The following is a 27,613-nucleotide window of genomic DNA, read 5'->3' as shown; positions in this document are numbered from 1 at the left end:
CTCCAGCCTCCCTACGCGCCAGGCATCCTGGAATGTGTCTCCTTCTAGAACGATGCTGCATACGGGCAGCCTGTCTGCTTGGTTTCTGGCTGTAGGCCTGGCCCCTGAAAGAGTGTCGGGCACGTGCGAGGCAGCCCGTGTACACAGTTACTGGAAGAACGAATGTCATTTGCCACTTTCTCCAGGGCCTGTCCTCTTCGGTACCGCCTCTGACAATGGGCTCCTGTGGTTCCGACATGCATGGGGGGTGCTTTTGTGCGAAAGCTTCCTGATCCCCTCACCAAAGATGGACAACCAGGGGCACAGACCTACTAGTGCTGTCCCTGCCTCTCAGGGGAGGGCCCACCATGAGCGTTTCCTCTCCTCCCTGCCCGGCGTGGCTCTGGCTGTCTGGGGACATGCCTACCTATGCGGCCGGCACCCCCGAGCGCAGCGCCCAGGCCCCTCCACCGACCGCGGCTACGCTGCCGTCCACACAGACCGCAACTTACCGGGTTGGTCCTCATGGCTCCGCCCACTGCCCGCGCGGCTTTGGGGTTGCCTGCCAGGACTGCTAGTTGCTGGTACGAAACTGTCTCTCCAAATTTCACGGCCTCCAGCAGCTTCCACAACACCTGTGCGGTGAATGAATCTGAAAGGCAGAACACAGAATGACGCCCTGTGGACAGACGGCTCCCAGGGCTCTGACGCAAAGAGCCGCCAGTCCTGCAAGAGAAGACACACCCACACCCACAGAGGTGCGACCCTCAGTTAAAACATGGCCTTCACGCATGGTTCCTTCAGGCCGTCCCTGGCACGGGGCGGGCTGTCCCCTGTGCAGGCAGCCCGCAGCCGCGCACCCCACGCCTGCAGCTTCCTTCCATCTTCCCCTGGTTCCTCGCAGGACCGCGCGCCAATGCACGAGCAGCTCAGTTACTGAGCCCAGAAGGCCCTGCCTGCCGACCGACTGCGGAACCTTTTACACCGCTGCTGAATTCCCAGCTTCAGCTGGGACACAGCAGGAAAAAGAAGCCATGGGGTGGGCTGTGATTTTATGCTGGCTGTCCACGTCCAGCAGCAAACAGGCTCAGAATGCCAAACACCACGGTCCATGGGGCTGGCGGTGACCTTGGCTACAGGTATCTGTAATGAACAGGGCTGCAAAAATGACTTTATTCCCATTTTCGTGGACTAAACCGGTCAAACCGCATCGGCTCCTCCTCCCGCTGCAGGAACGAACAGGTGAACGCGTGAGAACGTTCTCTCCCTCCACCTCCAGGTTTTAGAGCGGTTTCCCAGGCGTGTGAAAGAGGCCGGTCTGAATCGATACCTATTGTCTTTCCAAAGGGAACACGCGGCTCGGGAGCACTGGACACGGAGCCGCGTCCCCCACGGCGGGGGCACCGAGCCCTCGGGGGCGGGAGTTCCTGATGGCAACAGCAAAGGGAAGGCTTCCGCGGGCAGCGCCGTGTTCCGAGTGTGTCCACAATAGCACTAATTACACTCGGTGCCAAGCTGGCCAAGTGCGATTTGGTTCTTAAAGAAAACACACCCTTACATGCGTGTTAAACAATAAAAATCACTTCTTAACTGAAGGGAATGATAATCACTTCACTAGAAAAAAAACCTGTTTAGTCTTTATTATAACATTAAGCAAATGAAACATCAGCATAATCCAGGTGATACTCGAATAGGGTCATCAAAGAAATTAACTTTGTTGTTCATTAATTTACATGGATTAGTAGAGGGCAGAAAGATAGCAAATGTGCTCCAGTTTTTTATGATATAATTTCAAACTGTACACCATTTGTGGCAGGAGGGTGACTTTGGGGTTAATCAGACTGATTTGTCCTTTTAATTGCTTTCTATTCAAAGAAAATTCATTAGATAATGTTCTCTTCAAAATTCATGAATCAATTTAACTGAAGAAACCACATTAACAGCTTTGGATTCATTAGCACACGCGTTGTGTTACTGGTTGATTGCTCGGAGGGTTTCCTTAGGCAAACACACTCTGTTTACCGTGACTTCCTCAGAACCGGTTCTGAAATCACAGTGTTAATCATCGTCATCGTTGCTGCTGTTACCCTCACTCAAAAACAAACAAACAAAAACACAAAAAAAGCAAAAAGAGGAAGAAAAACAGAAGGCAGGCTGCCTGGTGGTAACCTGGGGAGGAAGTGACTTTGGGGGTCTTGGTCTTAGAAAAGCAGCCGGGAGAGCAACGCAGGCCGCAGCGGCCCCGTGTCCGGCCTTCCTGGGAGAGCGCCAAGGTGTCCGTGTTGGTTTTCTGTGGTGCCGCCGGGATTTCTAGGAGAAGAGCCCGGAACGGTACCAGACCTGGAGGACGAGGGTGAGCGGGGTGTGTGTGTGTGTGTGTGTGTGTGAGCTTGCCCGCGGCACAGGCGGTCCTGGGCCAGCCCCGACCAGAGCACAGCGGTCAGGCCACGCCACCCAGCCCCTCCCTTTCAGGCACAAACGTGTCCTATCCTCAAACAAGCGTTATGTCTGCACACGAGCACAGAGTCTACAAACATCCGTAGCTTCGCTGTCAGTCTTTCACGGGAAATAATCTCTCAGCTTGCACGTACCCGGCAACGTACTAGGAAAAACAGCTCGAAGAGCACAATACTTAGCAATCAAGGCTTCGTGAACGTATCTGAAAACTCAATCTCACCCTGCAGGGAGCAAATGCATTAATTAGTCAGAGCAGCTCTCGGGGACAGTGCCTTTAACCCTCACCCGTGCAAAGTCAGAGCACGAAACTGCTCCCCTTTCTGGGGGCCCGGCACCGCCCGCAGTTAAATATCCTTCTACAATGTAGTAAAACCTGCTCATAAAAACCAACATACATGGGTGTGGAAAATAGATTTTCTGGAGGTTGAGGTGTTCACCTAAGTCCTGAGCGCTGGACCATCATTTCAGGCGGCCCAGAGGGCAGCCATTAGACGAAGATGCTTCTCCCTCCCATTTGCGGCCCTCCCCAGGGAGCAGGCGCGACCTGGAGCCGTCCGGAGCGGCCTCTGCCGGCCACTTCACCTTCCCGCCCCCATCCTTTCTCCTGCCTCTCCTGGCCTCCAAGGACGGCCAGCCAGTCCGTGTTTGGCGGTGGGACCAGGGTCAGCCCTGCTGGAGGCCAAATGGCTGCTTCGTGCTCCCTGTACCGTAAGGACACAGCCACCGTCAAATCCGTGTGGTGGCCACTGACCCCTGCCACCACGAACATACGACCTGACCAAGACTGCTTTCTCTCTCCTCTCCAGGTGGACTGCAGGTCATCAGCCTCCCAGGGGCCGATGCGGTGGTTTTCCAACCCTGGCCACGGAGGACGTCATCCTTTGCCATGGACACCAGGGTTTTTCGCAAGCTCTTCTCACGCCCCGCGGGGGAGCCGCGATCAGCGAGCATTCAGTGGCGCACCCAGACCGACACGCCAGGTGCGGCTCTGGTTAGGGAGCCTGGGCGGTTGCCAGCAACACACGGCAGATGGAAGGAAATGACCAGGGGCCAGTGTCTTCCTTCCCCCGGACCTCTGCCTCCTCCCCTGTGACAAACACCGTCACGAGAGCTCCCCGGACAGGCAGGTCCCGCACCCCACAACACCCTGCCAACCTCAAGAACAGCTGGTCCACGCAGGGCGGGGCCTGGAAACTGGTTCTCTTTCAAACCAAGGCTGAGACTCAGCCCCCTCTTCTCCAGTGAGAGAGAGCCCCACGCTTTTGAGTTCTTGGGGGCAGAATCACTCTTTCAAGGTGACCTTTGCTGCAGGGCGCAGTTTCCGGGAGGGGCCGTCCTTCAGCCGCCCAGGCCTTCGGGCTCTTGGCCACGAGGCTGCAGCTCGCGCAGGCACACACGCACAGGTGCCACGAAAGGCCGGGCGCCCTGTGCCCCACCACGGAGCATCGCAGCAGCTATCCGGGGGCCGGGCCCGGCAGGGATCTGTTTGCCACGTCCCCGTGCACAGAGAGCAGAGCCCAAGCTCCCGCAGGAGTCCCTTGCCGTGGCCTCCAATGGCCTGGTATCCCCGGCACAAACTGTAACTGTATGACAGGTTTGCAAGTTTCCAAGGGCTTTTCCCTTCCAGGGTGTGCCTTCTGCTGCCCCGGCACCGAGGGAGTGCCCAGACAGGCACCCTGGAGCCCCAGATAACCTGGGGTGTGAAGCCAGTTCTCTGGCCCTGGGTATCTAGAGGAGAGTTTTGACACGAGGCATCCTGAAGTGCGAACAGGGCTGACGTGGTCTGATGCCGCCCGACCACACGAGCGGCCAGGACCGGCGGTCCAGGAGCGAGCCTGGGAGGGAGCACAAGGGATGAGAGGGAACAGGGAGCGTGCTGCACCCGGTTTTCTGTGGGCTGCCTTTCCCGAATCTGGGAAGAATGCAGAGGACTGTGGAAGGTAAACAGGCACAGGCAGCCTGGGGAAGAGGACAGGAATCTGCGGAAACACTGAATAGTGCCTGAGCATACCATCTCACCTGTGTCCTCCGCAGCCCAGACCCACTGCGGCCGAACCCCAAAGGAGCCGCAGGGGTACACAGAGGACCCGGGAGCTTTTAGCCACCCCCAGGAGGGAGGATGGCATCCCGATGCTCAGGGTGGAGGAACCCCTCGCTTTCTGGTACTGTCTCTGAACTCTTGAACCACGGCTCCCAGGCAACCCCGAGGCTCTGTTCCTCTCTGCTGGGAGGAGCTGGGGCCCCACCGGTGGGCAGGCCCCTGCTGCTCTTCTCTGTCCTCTCAGCGCTCGGCTCCCTGTGGAGGCACAATGCCAGGCAGCGTGTGGCACAGTGGGGTAGGTAAGGTCAAACACAAGGGGGGCCAAACGGGATTTCGGGGAGAGACTGCGGAGAGAGACTGGGAACGCACACTGGTGAGTTGTGTGTGAATCCCCGGCCTCAGCACTGACCTGCGCACGTGCGGACCCTGAATCAGAGACCCGGAGAGCTGAGGAAAGGATCCAGAGACCCGGAGAGCTGAGGAAAGGATCCAGAGACCCGGAGAACTGAGGGAAGGATCCAGAGACCCGGAGAACTGAGGGAAGGATCCAGAGACCCGGAGAACTGAGGAAAGGATCCAGAGACCCGGAGAACTGAGGAAAGGATCCAGAGACCCGGAGAACTGAGGAAAGGATCCAGACTGGCCCCTGACGGGCGCAGAGGCTGGCCAACTTGAAAAGGATGTGGACACGGAAACCACACCCTGCGGGAATCCTTGTCGGATGGACCCCAGGAACCGAAGCCATCCGGGCCGAGAGCCCGCTCAGCGAGAGTAGCGCTGCTGCACACGGGACTCCCCTGAGACTCAGACCCTTACAACCAGAGTGAGCCCCACACAATCCAAAATGACTTCGCGAACAGAGCAAACAAAGAGTCAGAAAATCTCAACTCATCTTGGGAAAGATAATCAACAGACATCAAGGCTGAGAGGACCCAGCAGCTGGAACCACCTGACAACATCTTCTCCCTGGTGTTTTGAGGATTAACTGAAAAATAAAATTTTAAGAGATTGAAACAACTTTAAAGGATCTGCAGTAAAAATGCTGCAAGAAGGGAAAATACCCTTGAAACAAATGAAAAGACGCCAAGTTTCAAAAACAAATCACGAAGAGTCAAATGGAAATTTAGTACAGAAAACAGGAAATGTAAAAACTGCATGGTCTCAACAGCAGAAGGGAGATGCCCGAGGAGGAGTCAAGGAACTTAAGTCAACAGAACTTATCCGATCTGAAAAACAGAGAAAACCATGTTAAGAACAAACAACGAAAGCTCAGAAAGTGCCCCGAGGACACAAAGGACAAAGCCAAAGGTCTAACAGTCATGTTACTGGAGTTCCAGAAGAAAAGGAAAAAGGGTAAGGTGTACAAAACAATTTGAACCAATCATAGCCATAATTTTTTCCAATCTGGCAAAAGATTTATTACAAGGACAGGTGTAAGAAGCCTAGTAAGCCACAGACAGGCACCCAGAGGAATCTACTCCCAGACATACGATGAAGCTGGTGAAACCTAAAGGTAGAAAAAAAATCTCAAAAACAACCAGAGAAAAACAATGTGTTATTTATAGAGGAACATGGGTCTGAATGACTATAGAATTCTCACCAGAAGCACAGAGGTCAGAAGGAGGTGAACTACTAATTTTGAAGTGATGAAACTCAGAATTCTATATTCAGTTTAGAAAAAAACAAAACCATGGGGCGCCTGGATGGCTCAGTGGGTTAAGCCTCTGCCTTCGGCTCAGGTCATGATCTCAGGGTCCTGGGATCGAGCCCCGCATTGGGCTCTCTGCTCAGCAGGGAGCCTGCTTCCTCCTCTCTCTCTGCCTGCCTCTCTGCCTACTTGTGATCTCTCTCTGTCAAATAAACAAATAAAATCTTAAAAAAAAACAAAAAAAACAAAACCAAACCAAACTCTTCACAGGGCGCCTGCGTGACTGAAAGGAGAATTTGACCAACTCGCAATCACACTTGGAGACTTCACTTCTCTCTTAATAACAGATAGTTGACAGAAAATGAAGGATATAGAAATGAAAAACACTATCAACCAACTGGTTTCAATCATCGACATTTACAAAACACTGTCCCCAATACCAATAGAACATATCCTCTTTTCAAATGCACACAATACCTGACCAAGATATACCATATTCTGGGTCATAAAACAAACTTTAACAAATTCGAAATACTTGAATTCATTCAAGTCATATTTTCTGATCGTAATGGAATTAGACTGGATATCAAGGACAAAAAGAAAGGAGGTTTGGAAACCTCCAAATGTTTGGAGAGAAAATACGGCCATATTATTTATTTATTTATTTTTAAAGGTTTATTTCTGATTCGACGGAGAGAGAGTGTGTGCATCTGCAGGGGCAGGGGCAGAGAGAAGCCCAAGCAGATGCCCTGCTGAGCCTGGAGCCGGACACGGGGCTCCATCCACGACCCTCAGAGCACAGCCCTGAGATCACGACCCCCGAGATCACGACCTGAGACCACGACCCCGAGATCATGACCTGAGACCATGACCCTGAGATCACGACCCCGAGATCATGACCTGAGACCACGACCCCGAGATCATGACCTGAGACCACAACCCTGAGACCATGACCCTGAGACCACAACCCTGACATCACGACCCTGAGATCACGACCCCGAGATCATGACCTGAGACCACACCCTGAGACTATGACCCTGAGACCACAACCCTGAGATCATGACCCTGAGATCACGACCCCGAGATCACGACTCTGAGATCACAACCCCGAGATCATGACCTGAGACCATGACCTGAGACCACGACCTTGAGACCATGACCCTGAGACCACAACCGTGAGATCATGACCCTGAGATCACGACCTGAGACCACAACCCTGAGATCATGACCCTGAGATCATGACCCCGAGATCACGACTCCGAGATCACAACCCCGAGATCATGACCTGAGACCATGACCTGAGACCACGACCTTGAGACCATGACCCTGAGACCACAACCGTGAGATCATGACCCTGAGATCACGACCTGAGACCATGACCCTGAGACCACGACCCTGAGATCACCACCTGACACCACGACCCTGAGACCACAACCCTGAGATCATGACCCTGAGACCATGACCCAAGGTCACGACCCTGAGATCATGACCTGAGACCACGACCCTGAGATCATGACCTGAGACCATGACCTTGAGATCACAACCTGAGCTGAAATCAAGGGTTGGATGTTTAACCAACTGTGCCACCCAGGCACCCTGCAAATAAGGCACTTTTAAATAACTCATGGGTCACAGGAAGTCTTAAGGGATATTTAAAAAATCAAAATGGAACAAAACAATACACTGACTGAATGACACTGAGAATGTAGCATATCGCAATTCCTACGATACAGCGAAGCAACACTTACAGGGAAATACACAGCATTAAATGCATGTTTTCCTTTTTATTCTTTTAAAGATTTACTTATTTGAGGGAGAGGGAGAGCACGTGTTTGCACACAAGCTGCAGCGGGAGGTAGGGCTCGAGCCCAGGACCCTGCAATCATGACCGGAACCAAAGCCAAGAGTCAGACGCCTAACTGACTGCACCACCCAAGCGTCCCTTATGCATGTATTAAAGAAGAGTCTCAGATTAATAATCTAAGCTTCCAATTTAAACAAGAAAGAGCAAAAAACACCCCACAACAACAAACACCCAAGGAAGGAAATAAAGGTAATAATAGAAAATGATGAAATTGAAATAAGAAAAATTAGAGTAAAATACATGAAACCAAAACCGGGTTCTTTGAAAAGATCAATACAATTGATAAACCTTTAGCAAGAGTGATATAAAAAGAGAAGAAACATGGGGCGCCTGGGTGGCTCAGTGGGTTAAAGCCTCTGCCTTCGGCTCAGGTCATGATCCCAGGGTCCTGGGATCGAGCCCCGCATTGGGCTCTCTGCTCAGTGGGGAGCATGCTTCTTCCTCTCTCTCTGCCTGCCTCTCTGCCTGCCTCTCTGCCTACTTGTGATCTCTGTCTGTCAAACAGATAAATAAAATCTTTAAAAAAAAAAAAGACAAGAAACAAGTTATCAACATCAGACCTAAAAGAGGGGATGTCAGCCTGACGTCACAGACACTAACTGGAGAATGAAGTAGTCTTACAGTAACTCTATGCACAATATTCAACAACACAGATAAAACAGACCACAATGTGTCAAGAACTGTAAATGGCCAAATCACATCCAAGATGATGCAGATAACCGGAACAGTGCCTTAAGTATCAAAGAGCCTGAACGTGGAGTTTAAAATCTTCTGAGATCACTGGGGCCAGATAATTTCACCACTAAATTCTATCAAACACTTAAAGAAGAAATACATCAACTCAGGATAATCTTCTACAGAAAAGAGAAGAGAAGGGAACACTTTCTAAGGCATTTCATGAGAGTGGAAAATCTGAACACCAGAAAAAGTCAAAATCCAGAAAAGTACAGATTAATATTATTCACTAACATAGATGCAAAATTTCTCAACAAAGTACTGGCAAATCAAATTCAGCGATATATAAAAAATTGGACTGCAAAATTAAGTGGAGTTTGAGAACTGTAAAGTTGATTCAATACTTGAAAAATGAACCTACATATAACGCTACAGTAATCAAGACAGGGCGCAGTAACGAAGGAGGAGATAAGTACATTAATGGGACAGAACAGACAGATCCACCCAATACAGAAGCAAAGGCAAGTCAGTGGGAAGAGGACAGTAGTAGTTCCAACAAATGGTTCTGGAACACCTGGACAGCCAAATGCAAGAAAGAATCTAGATACAGACCAGGCATCTTTCAAAAACTAAAAATGGATCACAGACTTAAATCTAAAAGGCAAAAATATAAAACCTCCAGAAGATAACACGGTAGAAAAATCTAGGTAATTATGGGTTTAGGGGAAAGTTTTTACAGACACAATACGATCCATGAAAGAAAAATAGTTGGACCTTATGAAAATTATTTTCTGGTCTGTGAAAAGTGTTGTTAAGACTTCGAGAAGAAAAGCCACAAGCTGCAAGAACATATTTGCAAAACACATATCTGATAAAGGACTTGTAACCAAACCATACAAAGAATTCTTAAGAACTCAACAGTAAGAAAATAAATAAACCCAATTAGAAAATGGCAAAAGGATAGCTCATCAAAGAAGATAGATGGATATAATTAAGCATATGAAGAGATTTTTAAAATTATTGGTCATCAGAAAATACAAATTAAAACAGTGAAATAGGGGCACCTCGGTGGCTCAGTGGGTTAAAGCCTCTGCCTTCAGCTTGGGTCATGATCCCAGGGTCCTGGGATCGAGCCCTGCATCGGGCTCTCTGCTCAGCGGGAAGCCTGCTTCCCTTCCTCTCTCTCTCTCTGCCTGCCTCTCTGCCTACTTGTGTTCTCTGTCAAATAAATTAATAAATAAATCTTAAAAAAACAATGAAACATAATTATACACTTATTAGAATGGCTACACAAACCAACCCCCAATTTTGACAGTACTGATTGCCAATGAGGATGTGAAATGACAGGGATACTCATTCACTTCTGATGAAAATGCAAAATGATACAGCTACTTCAGAGAAAATTCAGCAGTTTCTTACAAAACTCAACAGAAGCTTACTATATGAACCAGTAACTGCAGTCCTGAATATCTGCTCAACTTATCTGAAAACCCATGACCACACAAAAACCGGTGCACGAATGTTTAAGGCAGCCTTATTCACTTATTGATAAAAACTGGAAGCAACTAAGATGTCCTTCAAGAGACAAATGAGTAAACTATGGAGCATTCATACAACAGACTACTATTCAGTCGCACAAAGAGAGAGCCCCCAAATGACACGGAGTTATCTTAATGTATATTGCTAAGTGAAGGAAACGAGTCTGAGAAAGTTCATACTATATGACTATGTGGCATTTTGGAAAAGGAAAAGCAACAGACACAGAAAAGCCTTACAGGCAATATACGCAGATTAACAGCATACAAAGAAGCATTTGGAAGACTGGAGGGTCCCAGGAATGAACGCACACTGTGACAACAGAATCTGAGTGTATTACAACTTGTGAACACAAGAACAACCCCACTACAGTTGGTGGGAGGGAAAGTGGCGACCCAAGGATGTCTGGAAAGGAGTGGAGTCTGTAAGACTGAAGGCAGAAAGAATTTCATACACCCACTCTACCTGGTAATGCTGTCTCCCATGGTGGCATGAGGGTCTCGTAATGCTTGGCAGTATACTGCACTTAAACAATTAACTAACTGGCTGGTGGAAGGTGGGAAGCAGTTTTATTCTCATTTTTTTTCTGAAAATCTAAAATTGCTCTAGAAATGTAGTATATTAAAAATGAACTAATATAATCCACAATATTAACAGCCTAATGAAGAAAACCAATTTTATCCACTGAAGCAAAAATAAAATATTTAGAAAATTCAGCATCTGTTCATGATGAAAGAGCTCAGTAATGTCCTCAACCTGATTAAGGTACTGACAAAAACAAAAACCAAACAAAAAAATGAAAACCAAAACCAAAAGCTAATATTATACTTCATAGTGAAAAACTGAATGCTTTCCCCTCAAGATTAAAAAAAAAAACAAGGACGCCCCCTGCTATTTAACATCATAGTGGAAGTTCTAGCCACTGCAACAAAGCAAGAAAAAAAAATAAAATCATACATTTTGGAAAAAAGAAAATGGTCCCTATTTATAGACAACATGATTATCTATGGTAAAATTCTCAGGAATCTACAAAAAAAAAAAAATCGTAGAATGAGTTTAGCTAGGCCACTAGATACAACCTCAACACAGCAAAATCAGAGTTCTAGGTTACTGATGATAGCTCCAACCAAAAACACTCAGATGTGAATCTAAAATAATACACAAGACGTTTATGCTGAAAATGACATTCTGTTAAATCAAAGAATACCTAAATAATTTGAGAGAAATACCATGCTCATGGATAGAAAGTCTCAATACAAAAGTTTCAGTTCTCCACACACTGACCTATGAAATTATTTCCATGCCAGTCAAAATCCCAGGGGGATTTAATGCAGATATTATAGACAAACTGATTCTAAAACTTACATGGAGAGGCAAAGGAAATTGAATACCCAAAATACTTTCAAAAAGAAAAAAAAAGTTGGAGAAATCACACTAGCAGGTTTTAAAGACTTACTATGCTGTAATCAAGATACTGTGAAATTTGTAAAGGGATAAACACATATATTGATGAGAACTAAAGAGATTTCCAAGAGACCCATAAGAATATGTCCAAATGGTTTCTGACCAAGGTACAAAAGCATTTCAGTGAAAAAAGGATATTCTCAAAAAGTGGTTTTGGAAAACTGGATATCCACATGCAACACACTGAATCCTGATGTAAATCTTACACATTATAAAAATTAATTCAAAACAGATTTTACCTCTAAATGTAAAACTTCATAGGAGAAAATCTTTGGGGAATTAGGCAAAAAGTCATGTCAACAAAAGCACAATCCATAAATTAAAACAATTAATTGGACTTCATCAGAATGGAAACAAAAAAGCACTGGCCTGTGTGAGTCAGTGTTAGTTGACTGTAACACAAGATACATACTGGGAGAAAATACTTGGAAATAACACACTCAGCAAAGAACTTAAAACCACAATATAAGAAAAACTCTCTAGACTCAACAGTAATGAAACAAACCACCTAATTAAAAAATGGGCAGAAGACTTGAACTGACGGCTCATGAGGAGGGCAGCTGAGTGGTAAATGAACACATGAATAAATGTGCAACCTAACGCACCGTCTGGGAGGTGCCAGTTAAAGCCACAACAAGACGGCACTGTGTGTCTGTTAGAACGGCTATTACAAAAATCATGTTAGCAAACGAGGGCATATCTACACCACAGAATATGACAATGAAAAGGCATAAACTGTAGGTACACACAACAATTTGGATGGATCTCGAAGGCATTAAACTGAATGACAGAAGGCAGGCTCCAAAGGTTAAATGTCCATCTACGTGACATTCTCCTGAGGATGGAGAACAGACCAGAGGTCGCCAGGAGTCAGCAGGGAGGTGGGGGAGGGGACCGGGGCAGGAGGATGTTTTTAGGAGGATGCAACCTGAGTCCTAACTATGGTGGCAGTTAAAGAAATCCATGTGTGTATTAAAATTCAGAGCACCGTACACCAAAAATCAATTTTACAGTAGCTTAATTTAAAAAATAAGCTGAAAAACATAGAGGGAAATATTTTCTAAGCACCATTTCTTTAATCAGTCTCCCTGAAGTTCAAGATACCCACTTAAAATGGAGCCTAGGTCACAACCCTTGCCAACTATTTCTCCTCTGCAAGGCCCCCTCCCCACCCCCACACCCCCCCCGTGCTCTAGTACTGTCACCACGAGGGCCCCTTCTACCGGACCCAGCTCAGCACGAGCAAGGCCCATTGCGCGGGTCTCCATCCCAGTAGTCCAGTGCTGGGGCTGCCCCAGAGCAGGCATCTAGCCGTCGTCTCCTGGATGAATAAGGGGGGTGTAAGCGGGGCCCTGTCTTCCCTGCAATCCCTTGGGCTTGGCCCCTGTGCTCAGGGAAGACAGGGCGGCACCGCTTCCACTGGAGCCGCCAGGACCTGGAACGGACTACGTGGGCGTCTACCTCAACCTGCCAAGCCCACTCAGGTGTTCCTGCAATTAGCAGAGAAGGCCAAGGCCACCCAGGCCAAGAGAAAGCTGCTCAACCTGTGCACATGGTCGGGGACGTGGTTCTGTCGGAGTTCACTGTCCTGACCTAGGTACCGAGCCCGCTGGGGGCCTGCGGCCACACAGACGTGAGCGAGGAGAGCTGGCGCTGGCCAGGGCGGCGGGGCTCAGCAGGCCTTCGCACCGGCTCACAGGCACGGAACTGGGCAGTGTCTGGCAGGGCGAGGGCACCAGCGGGCCTGCCCCGGTTCCCTGCGGGCAGAGTTCCAGCAGCTCAGTCTTGAGAGCTAGAGCAGGTCACGCTGCTGCTAAGCAGGCCTGGGGCCAGGGGTGTGCCTACCGAGGGGCATTCTAGAACTTCAAGCTCATTGCCGTCAGTTGCCGCTTCTGACATCGGGAGGGACCGCCTGCAGCAAACCGGTCAGTAATCAGCCCAGTCCTTCCCACGCTAGCACACACGCACCACGCAGGAGCTATGAAACAGAACATTGCTGGAGTAAAAATAACTTGATTTATTTCAACATACTAGTCGTCATCTTCACAAACCCACAAGGACCTGAGAGAAAGCAAAGCGAAGTTTACGGGTGGTCGCGCCAGAGCTTCAGGACTCATCACGGCATTTCCGTGGGTCCGTGCCCTACCAAGTCAAGCCGTGTGAACGAGACACACGTGTCTGAGTCTCACACGAGTGCAGGTGCACAGGCTTGTGCTTGTAATGGCCGGCGCGTGCTCTGACACGCCAAAGTGTGGAAATCCACGTGGATCCAGAATATGGGTCAGGACAGCAAGCACAAGGCCACCAACACCAGACACGGCTCTGCCAGCTGAAGTCTGCCGGGTGTGGACAGGTCAGGACTGCGGGAGGAGCTCCGTCTAGGGGACGTAGGGCCACTCCCGCCTGGAGAGAGGGGCTGCACAGAGCCCCACATCAACCTTTATTTCTAACCCATTATGGGACCGTCTGCGAGATCCGGTGGCACGGGATGGCGTGCACCAATGTCCTCTCGCCTGGCAAGGACACAGCAGACCTGACAGGGCCCTGGGTCCCGACAGGCGGCAGCAGTGCCCTGGGCAGGAGCAGGGGGCACTTCAGGTAGGGAAGTGACCCTGCAGACAGGCCGAGCCTGGGAAGGCGAGTGCGGGCCGGGGAAGATGTCTCCTCACAGGCAAGAGGAGGCTCCCGTCTAGAGCCACGCCTAAGGCTGCTGCACGGTCTGCTGTTATCTGCTCCACAACGGCTAAACTGGAACTCTTTCCCAGCCGAGAGCTGGCCCCACAGCCTCTGGCGGGTGTGGACCTCTGGGACCCAGGCACCGCCAAGAGCTCAGATCACAGGCACACCGGGAGACTGTATCAGCGGATCCCACCCACCTACCTGAGGCTGTGATGGCTTTTCAGCCGACGCCGGAATGACTAAAGCCACGTAGAGAGGCAGAAGGCATGGTCTCTCACATTCACAAAACAGAGGCATGTCCTTGCTGCTCTCAGCCTTCAGGGCACCTGGCTCCCCCAGAGTGGGCTGGTCTCCGCAGTAGACACGCAGGGGTGTCCTGGCCTCTGGGGCACAGCCCAGCGCGCTTCCGCACAGGGGTGGGAAGAAGACACAAAACGACAGCTGGCCTGGGTACTGTCCCAGCCTCTTGCTCTGGTCCCGCCTTCCCAAACGCCACCCAGACACAGAGCTTCCTGAGCTCCCAGGAGGTCACGGACTGTCCGCTGAGTCTGCGAAGTCGACATCACTATTCTCAGTGGACGAATGACAGTGAGGCTCAGAGCCATAGCCTGGCTACCGTCCACACCACCGGCTGGATGCCTCAGACTCAGGTCTGCTGCTCTCTGGGCCTGGAGGGTGGGACCCAGGCACCCCATGGCCGAAGCAGGTTTTGGTGACAGGGTGTCTGTCTGTCTGCAAGCCAGCACCAAGCTCAGTGGCTTGGCTAAGGCCTCTGTTCTAGATGAGCCTTTCTGCACTCCCTTCTCAGAGTCCGCTTACCGGTTTCCTCCAAGAAATGAAGATGCACACCAAGGCGGGGACGGGTCACAAGCCCTGCGGTTCTGGGGAACAGACAGTGACTGTGCTGAGGGTTAGTTCCGTGACTGACCAGTCTGATAATGGACAAGCCAGAGACGCTAATGCCTGCACCTGGGGAACTCAGGGCAACCACAGAGCAGTCACGGTCCACTGTGTGCACTCGCCTCTAAGCCCAACAGCCCCCTGCAGCCCTGGGTGACAAATCCGCGCAAGCTTTCCTGTCCTAGCTGGTGGTGATTCCGCAAGGATGGGCCTGGGCCCAGTGTGGCGACCGGCGCGCGAGGTTGTGTTTGCAGACAACCCAACAGAATGCTGTGAGACGAAGGCATGTGCCTTTCAAAGGGAACCCCGGAGAAGTGCTGCCCCTTTCCAGGAAACGTTCGGCTACCTCTCTGGGTGCACTGCTCTGGGCGGATGGAGAAGGTGTCAAGTGAAGACGGTCTGCTATTCTGTGGTTCCAACTGCTGTGGGTCTGAAAGGATTTTGCTGGCCTCATGACCAGTGTTCGATGGGCTGAATTCTGGATCAATTTTCACAAGCCAAATCCATTCTTGGATAAGAAAATTTGCCAACACTGACAGTATTCTCAAGTGCTGAATGCAGTTCTTGGTACACAGTAGGCAGGCAATGAACGCCTGGTGGGTCATACAAGACGCAGGGCGGGAAGGCTATTCCGAAAGAGAAGTTCCTCGAACGTTCTGGACAATGCCGGGGAAATGGGGGCTCGGTTGTGATTTCAAAGATGCATCTGGAAATTCTGGTCAATTTCCTTAAAAATCTGACAGTTGTAACAAGCGCTAACATTTACTGAACATGCCGGGGACTATGGAACCTGCTTCTTCCTACTGAATCCTGGAGGTCGCCATGCCTCGTCCTCTCCTTCGAGGGCGAGAAGCGTCCGCGACTCAGGATGGAGCCGGCCAGGAAGCTCAGGCCAGTGTGGGGGCCAGGCCCTCAGGCGTAGGTCCCCTTTACGGGCATCCCACACGGTCAGCATCCCTCACCACCCACCCCCGAGGTTCACACCTGAGAGCGGCCTCCTGCCCCTCAGTTCTGGTTTCGTCCTGGTAGGACCGAGGGAGTGTGAAGGTAGGTATGTGCATAGTCAGGGAAGAAAGAAGGACCTGTGACGTCATGTCGCCCCTCTGGCCAAGCCCCTGAGGTCCACACGGAGGGACGTGAAATCCCCTCCTGCCACCTTGGGGCGGGGCTCTGCTCTGATTCTGGATCTAGCCGATGCCAGACAGAGTGTGGGGAGTGGGTTAACAGAGATCTGGGAAGCAGATGTGGAAGGGCAAGTCCTTCCAAGGGAGCCGTAAGCATCTCCAGCTAAAGGCCAAGAGGGAATCTGGGATGTGATTTAAAATGTAAAAGGGGGGGCGCCTGGGTGGCTCAGTGGATTAAGCCGCTGCCTTCGGCTCAGGTCATGATCTCAGGGTCCTGGGATCGAGCCCCGCATCGGGCTCTCTGCTCTGCAGGGAGCCTGCTTCCTCCTCTCTCTCTGCTTGCCTCTCTGCCTCCTTGTGATCTCTCTCTCTGTCAAATAAATAAATAAAATCTTAAAAAAAATAAATAAAAAAAAATAAAATGTAAAAGGGGCACCTGGGTGGCTCAGTCAGTTAAGCAGCTGCCTTCGGCTCGGGTCATGATCCCAGGGTTCTGGGATGGAGTCCTGCATCAGGCTCCTGCTCAGCGGGGAGCCTGCTTCTCTCTCTGCCTCTGTCTGCCTCTCTGCCTGCTTGTGCTCTCTCCCTCTCTCTCTGAGAAATAAATAAATAAATAGAATCTTAAAAAAAAAATTAAAAAGGATAAAATAGGAGTGCCTGGTTGGCTCGGATGGTTGCATGTCAGACTCAGTTCTGGCACAGGTCATGATCTCAGGGTTGTGGGATCGAGCACCCCACTGGGCTCCAAGCTCAGCAGGGAGCCTGCTTGCTTTCTTCCTCTCTCAAAATAAATAAGTAAATCTTCAAGAGAAAATAAACTGAAAATAAATCCAGAACCCACAACACAAACTTTTACGACTCCTTATATAGGCAAGGGGTAACTTCCAGAAGCAATAAAAATTTGGGGTCTTTTCAAATAGAAAAATTTGGGGTCCTCAAAGTGTGGTCTGGGGAGTTTAGGGGTCCCCAAGACCCGTTTAGAAGGATTTTCATGGCCGTACTAAGATGTTACTTGCCTTTCTAATTCTCCTGCTCTCACAAGTATACAGGACTTTCCAATAAGCTAAATGACGCGAATGCACCCCGGATTACAGGGCAGAGCTGTGCTCCATTAACGCAGACGCTGAAGAGACTGGGAACACACCAACACCACTCTTCTCAGACCTTTTGGCTTTGGGAAACATTTTCATATATTAGCTTTGATATCATGTAGTGAATTCACTGTTATCTTAACAAAAATTAATGCAGTAAGACAGTCTCAGGTTTAGTTCCAGCACGGTACCTGGAAATAGACCTTCACAATCCAGAGCTCTTTGGGGTCCTCAGTAATGTTGAGGAGGACGGTGGGGTCCGGAAGAATAGAGGGTCTAAAGGGTTAAGCTTCTGGTTCCTTTCCAAGCCTAGCCAGGCCAACAGGGCCCTGTGCTCATGAATAGAAATGCTCCGGCAGGCTTGTCTGGCCCTGGTGCACCGGGACACAATCACAGAGCTCATCTCGCAGGCGGACTGGACTATTAGCCCTCGGAAACGAACTTCTGCCTCCCCTGGTGCAGGGAGGCTGGCGCAGGTGAGGGGGTGGGACAGCCTTACCAGTGCACCTGGCCCTCTTTGTAGTCACCTTCCCAATAATTAGAGTGCCCGAAACTTATTTAACAAAAGAATTATGCCTCAGACTGTAAGCTCAAACTTAAGGAAGCCTACAGAGAAATGATTAAACTGTGAATGTCCTGGTATGAATGTGAATAATTATATATTAACACCCTTTACCATTCAAATAATTGTCATTCAGCTCAAAGCAGAACACCTGACTCTGAGCAGGTGTTCCCGGTTTCTGAACAACGTCGGAGCCGGAGAGAAGCCGCCCCGCGGAAACGCCGCGCGGGAGGAGTTGGCGACCCGAGCCCGCCCTGAGTGCGCTCACAGCACAGGGGCTGCAGCGGGGCGGCGGAAGACGAGCCCGGGTCTGCCGTCCTCCTGTCCTCCTACACCGGCCCCTGCTTCCCCTGTGCTGGTCTGCTTCGGGGCACCCGCTGTCTCCCCTTACAAATTCTCCCACCTTTTGTGGCCAGGACACTGCCTGGGTGTCCACGAGGACACCGACACCCCCAGCACCCCCCCCAGACACCCCCCTCAAAAGACGGGGCAGTGTTCCCTCCCAGGCACAACCTCCTAAACAAAACAACAAAAAGGTGGAAGATCGGATTTAAAGGGACACAGTGTTATCAGTGCATGCAGGACGCCGTGCCGCTGGCCCCTCCTCCGCCTGAGTCGGCCACCGCGACACCAAGTCACGCCTTCCCTTTGGTGGCATCAGTCACGGGGCAGAGATGGGACCCGCCGGGAGTGTTTGGGACCCACGCCATTTCAGGCTAAGCACACCAACGGTTGTTAAACGCACAATATCGTGTGCACGTACCCCACCCGGCTCTGAACCCACAGAAACTCCTGTGCGCCCCGTCAGAAACTTCCAGAAGCCTCCTGCCAGCCCTCCCGAGTCGGGGGAAGGGCGCCCTGCCGGCTTCACCAGCAGCTCCCGCAAGTCTTCGCGCCGTCCTGAACCAGGGCCCCGTCCTGCTGTCCCCAGACTCAGTTTCTGGGTGGATCCGGGCCGTCCCCACCCATGCCGCTACCCAGCTCGTGTGAAACTGCCCTGAGGTTTGTTAAATAATTTTGGCTAACTTTTGAAGGCCAACGCAACAGAAAGGCACTAAGCCCTTAATTTCTTAATGAATTATTCTTTACCGTAGGACAGGGATTATGCCAGGGAGAAGGCATATCATTACTGACAGAGCTGTCAGGAGGACAGGCAAAGGAAGACTGGCAAGCTTTAATTTCTCTGCAGAGAAACGAGGGGCTCTTCGGGGATTAATCTCAGTATCAACATCGAGCCTTTGCCGCAGGGCAGCTGAAGAATTCAAAAGAAGTTGTGACTGAATTTTGAGTGATGGAATCTAGCTCCAATTGTGCGGCTGACTTTGGCTCTCACCTATTCAAATGAGGACGGGGCCGTGCAGGTGTGGATGAACGGGGTCCCCACAGGACGGGGAGCATGTGTGCCCTCGGCAGGGGTGACAAGGACGGACAGAAGGCCAGGCAAAGGGCTGGCCAGGGCACCACACGGAACAGGCGCTAAGAGCAGGGAGGGACAGGGGTCGGCACCACCTGCTGCCTAGCCCGGGTGCTGGGGGGCTTGAGAGGGCCGGGGGGTGGTTCAGGGCCTGCGGCCGCGGTGCAGGAAGGGGCTGCTGTGGGCCCCCCCGGAAGACTGCACACCTCCGGCTGCCTGAGCTTTTTTTTTTTTTTTTTTTTTTTTTTTTTTTTTTTTAAAGATTTTATTTATTTATTTGATAGAGAGAGATCACAAGTAGATAGAGAGGCAGCTGCCTGAGCTTTTAACGCTGGACGTTAGATTTGTTGCTCGGGAGTCCTTCCGCTGCTCCGGGCACCTGAGAGACCCCTACCTGCTAGCAGCCCCTGGGCCTCTCAGCCAAGTCTAGGTAGAGGCCCACACAACAGGGGCCCAGAATCCGTGGGCTCTCGGGCTGGGGGCTTGCCCTGGGGGGGTCGGGGGCAGCGTCAGAGAACTTTGCTCCTTGGCGGAAGGCTGGCCACAGTGTCGGCAGAGGCCTGGCTGCCGTCCCCAGCTCAGTGCTGCTGCTGCAGAAAATGGACCTAGACCCGCCCGGGCCACGGAAGCCTGCCTGGGGTGGTGGCGGACCAGGAGCAGGACTGCTGACATGACCTCAGCGAGAGCGCTTGTCCTAGGTAAGAGGCGATGTCCCCAGTTCAAGCTCACACGATGCGCAGGAGAAGCGGGCTCAGAGTCACCAGTGAATTAGTTTCTTAGTTTTTCAGCGGCTGCTGCGTGGGAGCCAGGACGGGAGAGGGCCCAGGTGGGGACACGGGAGCCCCAGGGGCGCTCCCTGCTCGGGGGCAGATGTCGCACAGCAGGCCGCGGGAGCTCTGGATCTGGGCTCGCAGCACCACGAGACAGCTCCGCTCTGAAAGCAGGGGTGACCTGACGGAGCCGTCCTCTTCCAGGGCCACCGTGAGCATGCAGAAGGCAGGACAGTGCGCATGCATGAGACATCACTGCGAGCTGACGCGGGAGGGCCGGGGGAGGCATTAGGGAAGCCTGTTTGCGCTTGCGAGTGGGGTCGGGGCGTTCCTTCCGACCCCTTCTCTCCTCACCACACCCCAGCAGCACTGGCCACCACCGGCCCCGCCTGCTCCCCAGGGCTCTGCACAGGCCTTTCCACTCAGACCCCTGACCGGGAAAAGATCTGGTTCCATCCTTGAGCCTTTCTCCCCCACCCACGTCCACGCGGTGCAGAGCTGGTGCCCGCGGTTGGCGGACGTGAGGCAAGAGGGCAGGGGCAGTGACGGCGCACTTCCGGCCCTGCCCCCACAGCCAGGCCGTCCTGTCGGCGTTCTCTCGGGGTCACTGGGCGCCGGCCCGGGGTTCGGCCAGGAAGGAACACGAGTGCCAACACCAGAGGTAACGGTCGCCGGGGCCACCGCATGTGCGTCTCTTCCCGATGGCATCACAGGGTTTCAGAATTCAAAGTGGAGCCCCACCTGGGCCGCTGGTGCCTCCTTCACCCTGACGTCGCCAACGGCAGGAAAGGGAGGGCCCACGACAACCGCCCTCCAGTCCGCTGCTCTCCAGAGTTTCAAAGCAAGCATCAGAGCGGGGACAGTGGGCACGAAAGTCAAAACCTGCAGTCACAGAAGAACCTCGCCACGCGTTTCTCTCACGCCCCAGGCCCCATTCAAACGCAGCAATTTAATTCTTACTCCTTTCTTTCCGCCAAAACTCCGTCACCATGTTACGGGGGCAGGGAGGGGTGTGGAGAGGAGATCCGTCACTTTCCATAGCAAAGAGACAAAACTGTGTTCCGTTTTGAATTTGCAGTTTCAGGTGGGCACGAATCTCTTAAAACTTATAAGTCTCAGACGAACATTTTATCTATCACAGGCTCAAGTTCCGCTAGAAGATTCCGTGGAGAAACACCGACACCACTTTCACACTCAGTCCAAGCGTGGCTGCTGCCTTCCGAGTTCTGGCGTTGGAAGAATCAGCCCCAAGAAAACAAACGTGAGCAGGTGGAGAATCGAAGTCACCTCAAGGCAGGCCGCGAGTGGCGTCCACGTCTGTCCGAGGCCCCTCCTGGCTCTGCGGAGCGCTCGGCGCGGTGACTGGGGGCCGCTCCCAAGTGCGAGCCAGCGGCCAGACGCCCTCGCCCGCGGCACAGGGCTCCGTGCGCTCAGGGCACGGCCAGCAAAGACGGCCGAGGCCAAGGCCCCCCTTGGAGGGCACGAGTAAAGAGCTCACGTTGGGAGGTGACGGGGTGTGCGTCTGTGCCACTGCCCAGCTCTTTGAGCCAGTTCCATCCGTCAACTTCCACGTCCTCTGCGTGGACCCAGGGATCCCAGCGTTGAGGAGTAAATGAAGTAAAAGCTGCCCAAAGTGCCCGGCAGAGCCCCTGTCACGTGGATGCGCTCAGTGAGTGCAAGCCGCTGATGGGGCCACAGCTGTACTCCCCAGTGCCAGCGGACCAGCCCCATGAGGCCCTTGGGAACAGTACAGGTCTGGGAGGCAAAGTCGCTGCTCTTTGGAGCGGCTGTGTGCCCCCAGAGGTCTGGCTGAACGGGAGCTGTGGTCACGGGGAGAGGAGGCCTATTTCAGCTGAAAGTGCATGACTGCCAAGAAGACGCCAAAAGCCACAGTGAGGACAGAGTGGCTGAGAATGCAGGCCCCAGGGCCCTTGACCCTGGCCGATCTACTTGGAGGGTGGCCAAGTGGGCTCACTGGCCTACCAAATCCCCATGCTGCTGCTTAAAAATAAGGAATTACACGAATACAAACATTATGCTCTGTCCCTTGAGCTTCTGGGGGGTGTCAACAGCCCCCATGTACACCATCGTGTGGCCCAGTCCACCAGCAGGCTGTGACTGGCCCTTTGGCGTGGCCACATCTGCAGGCAGGTGGCAGTGTCCTGAGCAGGACAGAGATTTTGTGCCCGTGGTCAGGGGCTGAATGACCAGTTGAATGACCTCATCATAGATCACGTCACTTAATTAATGTCTCCCCATCTGTTGCTGATGTGCGGCACAGAGGCTCACGCATGTGCATGTCAGCCAGCACTCCTAGAGGTGAAAAACCGTTGTGCCCGTCCTCCCGCTTTCCCTAAGAGCGTGTTTCCATGTTTACCGCACGGTGGGCCTGTTGTGCCAGCGCCACGACAGCCCCTCCAGGAAGTGCCACAGAGCGCCTCCGTCCGCTGGGCTGTGCGCGCGGGGCCCACGTGGACACAGATTCTGTGACATCTTCTAATCACAAAGGGAAGCTGCCTACACAGGACTGTTGTCACTGCAGAATGGAAACTCGCCGGCAAAGCCCCCACACGGCTTGCCGGCTTAGCAGAATCTGGCGTCAGAGCCCAAAGGCCTGGGTCTGAGGCTCCCCCAACCCCCACCGTGCCCATGAGATGGGGATGACCAGCCCGTCCTATGGTGGGGGAGGAGCCTGTGAAACACGCTGGTGACCCACAGATGTCCATTCTCCTACTGAAGGTCAACCTGGTTCCTTCCAGGTCTTTTTCAATTATAAATAAAGCTGCTATACCGATCTGTGTGCGGGAGTTCTCAGTTCACGTAGGTAGATTCTAAGGAGCAGGACTGCCAGACAGTATGGCAAGAGCAGGTTTGGTTTTTAAGACATAGGCCAACTACCTTCCCAAGCAGCTGCGCCGTTCTGCACCCCCCAAGCAATGAGAGCGTTCCTGTGGCTCCATGCGCTCCCCAGCATTTGCTGTCGTGCATGTTCTGGGTGTTGGCCTTTCTAGGACATGTGTAGTGGCATCTCCCTATGTTAATTGGCACTTCCCTGATACCGTAGGACGATAGCGGATTACTTGTTTCCTGGGTATCTTCATCGGTCAGGTGTCTCTTCATGCCTTTGCCTCATGCTTTAATTGGCTTGTTCATTTTCTTGCTGAGTGTTAAGGGTTCTTTGTAGATTTTAGATAACAGTCCTTTACACGAGTCTTTGGCAAAGACTTTCTTCCAATCTGTGGCTTGTCTTATTCTCTAGTTATGGGCTTTCACAGAGCGTCGGATTTTAATTGTAAGGGAGCCGACTTATCATTCATTTCTTTCATGGATCGTGCCTTCGGCATTTCATCTAAAAGGTCATCACCATCTCCAGGTCATCTACGTTTTCACCTGTCTTCTAGGAGTTTTGTGGTTTGTCTTTCACATTTAGGTCTGTGGTCCATTTTGAGTTAAATTTTTGTGAAGGGTGGAAAGTCTGTCTATATTCACTTCTTCGCATGCAGATGTCCTGTTATTCCAGCACCGTCTGCTGAAAAGATGATGATCTTTTCCACGGGATTACCTGTGCGTCTTTGCTGACAACCAGCTGGCTGTAGTACAGGAGTCTCTTTCTGGGCCCTTTGTACTTCTGGTCTGTTAATTGTTTCACCACCATACTCTCTTGAATACTGTAGCTTTTTAGTAGGTTTTGAAGTGAAGTTTGTGTCCGTCAGTCGATCTTGTTTCCCTTCAGTATTATGTTACTGGCTATTCTGGGTCTCTGTATAAACTTCACAATCCGTTCACTGATACACATACATAAAATGACTTCCTGGGGGGCGCCTGGGTGGCTCAGTGGGTTAAGCCGCTGCCTTCGGCTCAGGTCATGATCTCAGGGTCCTGGGATCGAGTTCCGCATCGGGCTCTCTGCTTGTCAGGGAGCCTGCTTCCCTCTCTCTCTCTCTGCCTGCCTCTCTGTCTACTTGTGGTCTCTCTCTGTCAAATAAATAAATAAAATCTTAAAAAAAAAAAAAGACTTCCTGGAATTTTGACTGCAATTGTGTTGAATCTTTAGATCAAGTTGGTAAGAAGTGACATTCTGATGATATAAAACCTTCCTATCCATGAACATGGATTCCTCTCTATCATCACCTCCAATTTTCCTCCTATATACCTATTGCATACTTGGTTACATTTAAAACTCAATATTTCCTTTTTTGGGTGCTGACACCAATAGTAATGGGTCTTTAATTTCATGATGAGCATGTTTTCAGGTATTTATGGATCAACCCATACATACTCCTTTTTGAAGAGGCTAAGTCTTTTTCCCAGTAGAAAGTCTTTTATTGGACTTTTTATTATGGAGTCACAGGAGTCTTCACGTGTCCTGTGTACAAATCCTTTGTCAGGCAAGTGTGTTGCAAATATTTCATCTTACTCTGTGGCTTTCCTATTCATTTTCTAAATGATGTCTTTTACTTTTGATAAAATTTATTTGTATGTTCACAGCCTTATCTTTCTGTGGTACACGAAATATCTGTGTATTAAAATCATGACGGTATCCTCCAGAATTTCTTCTCAAAGCCGTAGAGTCCAAGCTTTCCATTTAGGCACAGATACACACCAAATTAATTTTTACATATGGTGTGAGTGAGGGATCAAGGTGAAATTTTTTTTTTTTCAGATGTTATTGAATTGTTCAGGTACTATTTCCTTTTTTATTTTTTAAGATTGTATTTATTTATTTGACAGAGAAAGATATGGCGAGAGAGGAAAAATAAGCAGGGGGAGTGGGAGAGGGAGACACAGGCTTCCTGCGGAGCAGGGAGCCCAATGTGGGGGCTCAATCCCAGGATCCTGGGATCATGACCTGAGCTGAAGGCAGACGCTTAACCGACTGAGCCACCCAGGTGCCCCCAGGCACTATTTGTTGAAAAGACTTTACTTTTCTCACTTATCTATTGGGAGTCTTCCTCGAAGACAGAATAGAGATCTAAACTTTTATAATAATTCTCTTCTTCTGCTCTAACTTTTGATTTTCACGCCAGAACCACAGTGTCTTGATTACAAAAGATTACTAAGTCTTGAAATCAGATAATGCTAGTCCTAGGACTTTTGTTTTCAAAGTTATTTTAGATACTCTAGGTCCTTTGCATTTCCATATAACTTCAGAATCAGCTGGGAATTTCAAAGCCTGAGTGAACTTAACATAAAAAGTAGTCAATGAAAAACTGATATCTTGGCAATACTGGCTTTTCCTATGATCAAGAGATATGTATTTAGGTCCTCTTTAATATTTTCCAGCCATGTTTTATATTGTTCAGTGGACAGGTCTTACATATCTTTCATTAAAGTTAATCCTTTAATAAATATATTTTTGCCACTAATTTTTCTTTAGACATTAAAATTGTATCTTCAACCTTGTTAAATTCACTTGTTAGTTTTTAACAGTTATTTTCAAAGTCCTATACCATATTCTATTTAAACAACTACGTAACCTGAAAATGAAGACAACTGTACTTACTCCTTCTGATACATGTGCCTTCATTTTTCTTACCTTTTAGTACAGCAGTCTGTATCTTTTTATTATGTGTGTATTGGAGAAAAATATAGTTGGGGGGGGTCCTGGCTTTCTCCTCCTCCAATCTGGTCTGTCAATCTATGCCTTTTATTTGACTCTTAGGACCATTTACATTTAATGTAATTATCAATATGGTTGTGTTTAAATCTATCCAGGTGTTGTTTGCCCTATCTGTTCTCTGTTCTCCTTTCCCTCTTTTTCCTTTTAGGTTATTCTTAAAAATAAATATTCTACTTTGCCTTTTCTATTAGCATATGAATTATCTATTGGCTTATATTGATTTTCTGAGTGGCATTCTAGGATTTATAATATTCATCTTTGACTCAGCATAGTATGGCCTCAAGTAATATTATACTTGCTCCTGGGATGCCTGAGTGGCTCAGTCGATTGAGCATCTGCCTTTGGCTCTGGTCATGGTCTCGGGTCCTGGGGATCAAGTCCCGCATCGGGCTCCCTGCTCGGTGGGGAGACTGCTTCTCCCTTTCCCTCTGCTACTCCACTTGTTTGTGTGCTCACTCACTCTCTCTCTGACAAATAAATTAAAAAAAATATTATACTTGCTCCTAACAACATAACGAACCTTAGAGCAGTATATTGTTATTTCCCCGGTCCTACTTTTTGTGCTATTATTTTACTTCTACATATATTATAACCTCCAAAATTCATTATCCATTTTATTGTGAAGAGTTAATTATCTTTTAAAGAAAAAAATTCTCATTTCTAGTGATGTTGGTTCCTCTGGGAATTGCTCATCTTCAGCTCCCACTAGTTGCTGCCTGGTCTCCTACGGATTCCCCATGCATGCATGTCCTAGCATCTGCAACAAACTCACAGGGACACCAGGCAGAGTTCTGGAACTCTCTCTCTGCATGGCACCCTCTTCCCCAGTACTCTGCCTACAAACTCTGCCTATAACACCGAAACACTGCCCTGAAGTATCTGTAGCATCAGTAGTTAGAAAGTCAAAGACTGACGAGAACCCACACTTGCATGGGTACACGGTAGGAAACATGTTATGGCGCATTCACACGATGAGATGTTGTATGGTGGTTATTCGTGAGTATCTCTACAGAATTCAAAAACAGAGGAACCTCACAGAAATGTTGACTGAACAAGTGGGTCACAGGGAGAGATCAGTATTACTCCATTCACACATGCGGCACCGCATGGAGCAGCAGGGAAGGCCAGGCGGGCAGGAGCAGGGAGGGCACATGGGGAACTCGCCAGTGCTGGTGCTGCTCCATTTTTTTTTTTTTTTAAGATTTTATTTATTTATTTGACACAGAGAGATCACAGGTAGGCAGAGAGGCAGTCAGAGAGGGGGAAGCATGCTCCCCGCTGAGCAAAGAGCCCGACGTGGGGCTCAATCCCAGGACCCCGGGATCATGACCTAAGCAAGCTGAAGGCAGAGGCCCAACCCACTGAGCCACCCAGGCGCCCGGTGCTCCATTTTTTCACCTGGGTGGGGCATCATGAAACTTCCCTGTATTATTTATACCTCACAAATCCCTTACGAATTTTCTTTTATCTGAAGCAAATATTTCATAAGAATCATAAAAGATCAACTTGCCTTCAATGTACTCAACAACGAAGGAGGCCTTGAAATTGCTCCTTTTGTCACCTGATAAAAAGTGATTCAAAAGGTATCTATTTACATGGTTTTCTTGCTCCTCTTGACATTTAAGAGGAAGAAGTCCCTAAGCCTCTGAGGTCCACACACACTGTGTCTCCTCCTCCTGTGCTCCCACTTCTCAAAGGAGCCCTTAGATCCCCGCCCCAAGCCCCACCCTCTCCACCCCATCAGCCTGGCTGCCCTTCCTCCACGGCTCTCAGGTCATGCCCTAACAGT

At 50.3% G+C, this 27,613-nt stretch overlaps 1 protein-coding gene across 1 annotated transcript in view; it reads right to left on the bottom strand.

Moving 5' to 3' along the window:
• The window catches only part of MGMT (O-6-methylguanine-DNA methyltransferase), a 276,571-nt gene that overhangs the window by 5,917 nt on the left and 243,041 nt on the right, over positions 1 to 27,613 (bottom strand). Inside the window, exon 4 of the mRNA XM_046027812.1 lies at positions 492 to 631. Within this exon, the coding sequence (XP_045883768.1) occupies positions 492 to 631 (140 nt within the window). The remainder of the gene's footprint in view (positions 1 to 491; positions 632 to 27,613) is intronic.

The sequence above is a fragment of the Meles meles genome, chromosome 13 (genome assembly GCF_922984935.1).
Source record: "Meles meles chromosome 13, mMelMel3.1 paternal haplotype, whole genome shotgun sequence".
NCBI classification, from domain to species: domain Eukaryota; kingdom Metazoa; phylum Chordata; class Mammalia; order Carnivora; family Mustelidae; genus Meles; species Meles meles.
Note: the sequence above shows the minus strand (reverse complement) of the source record. Positions and strands in the feature narration are given on the sequence as shown.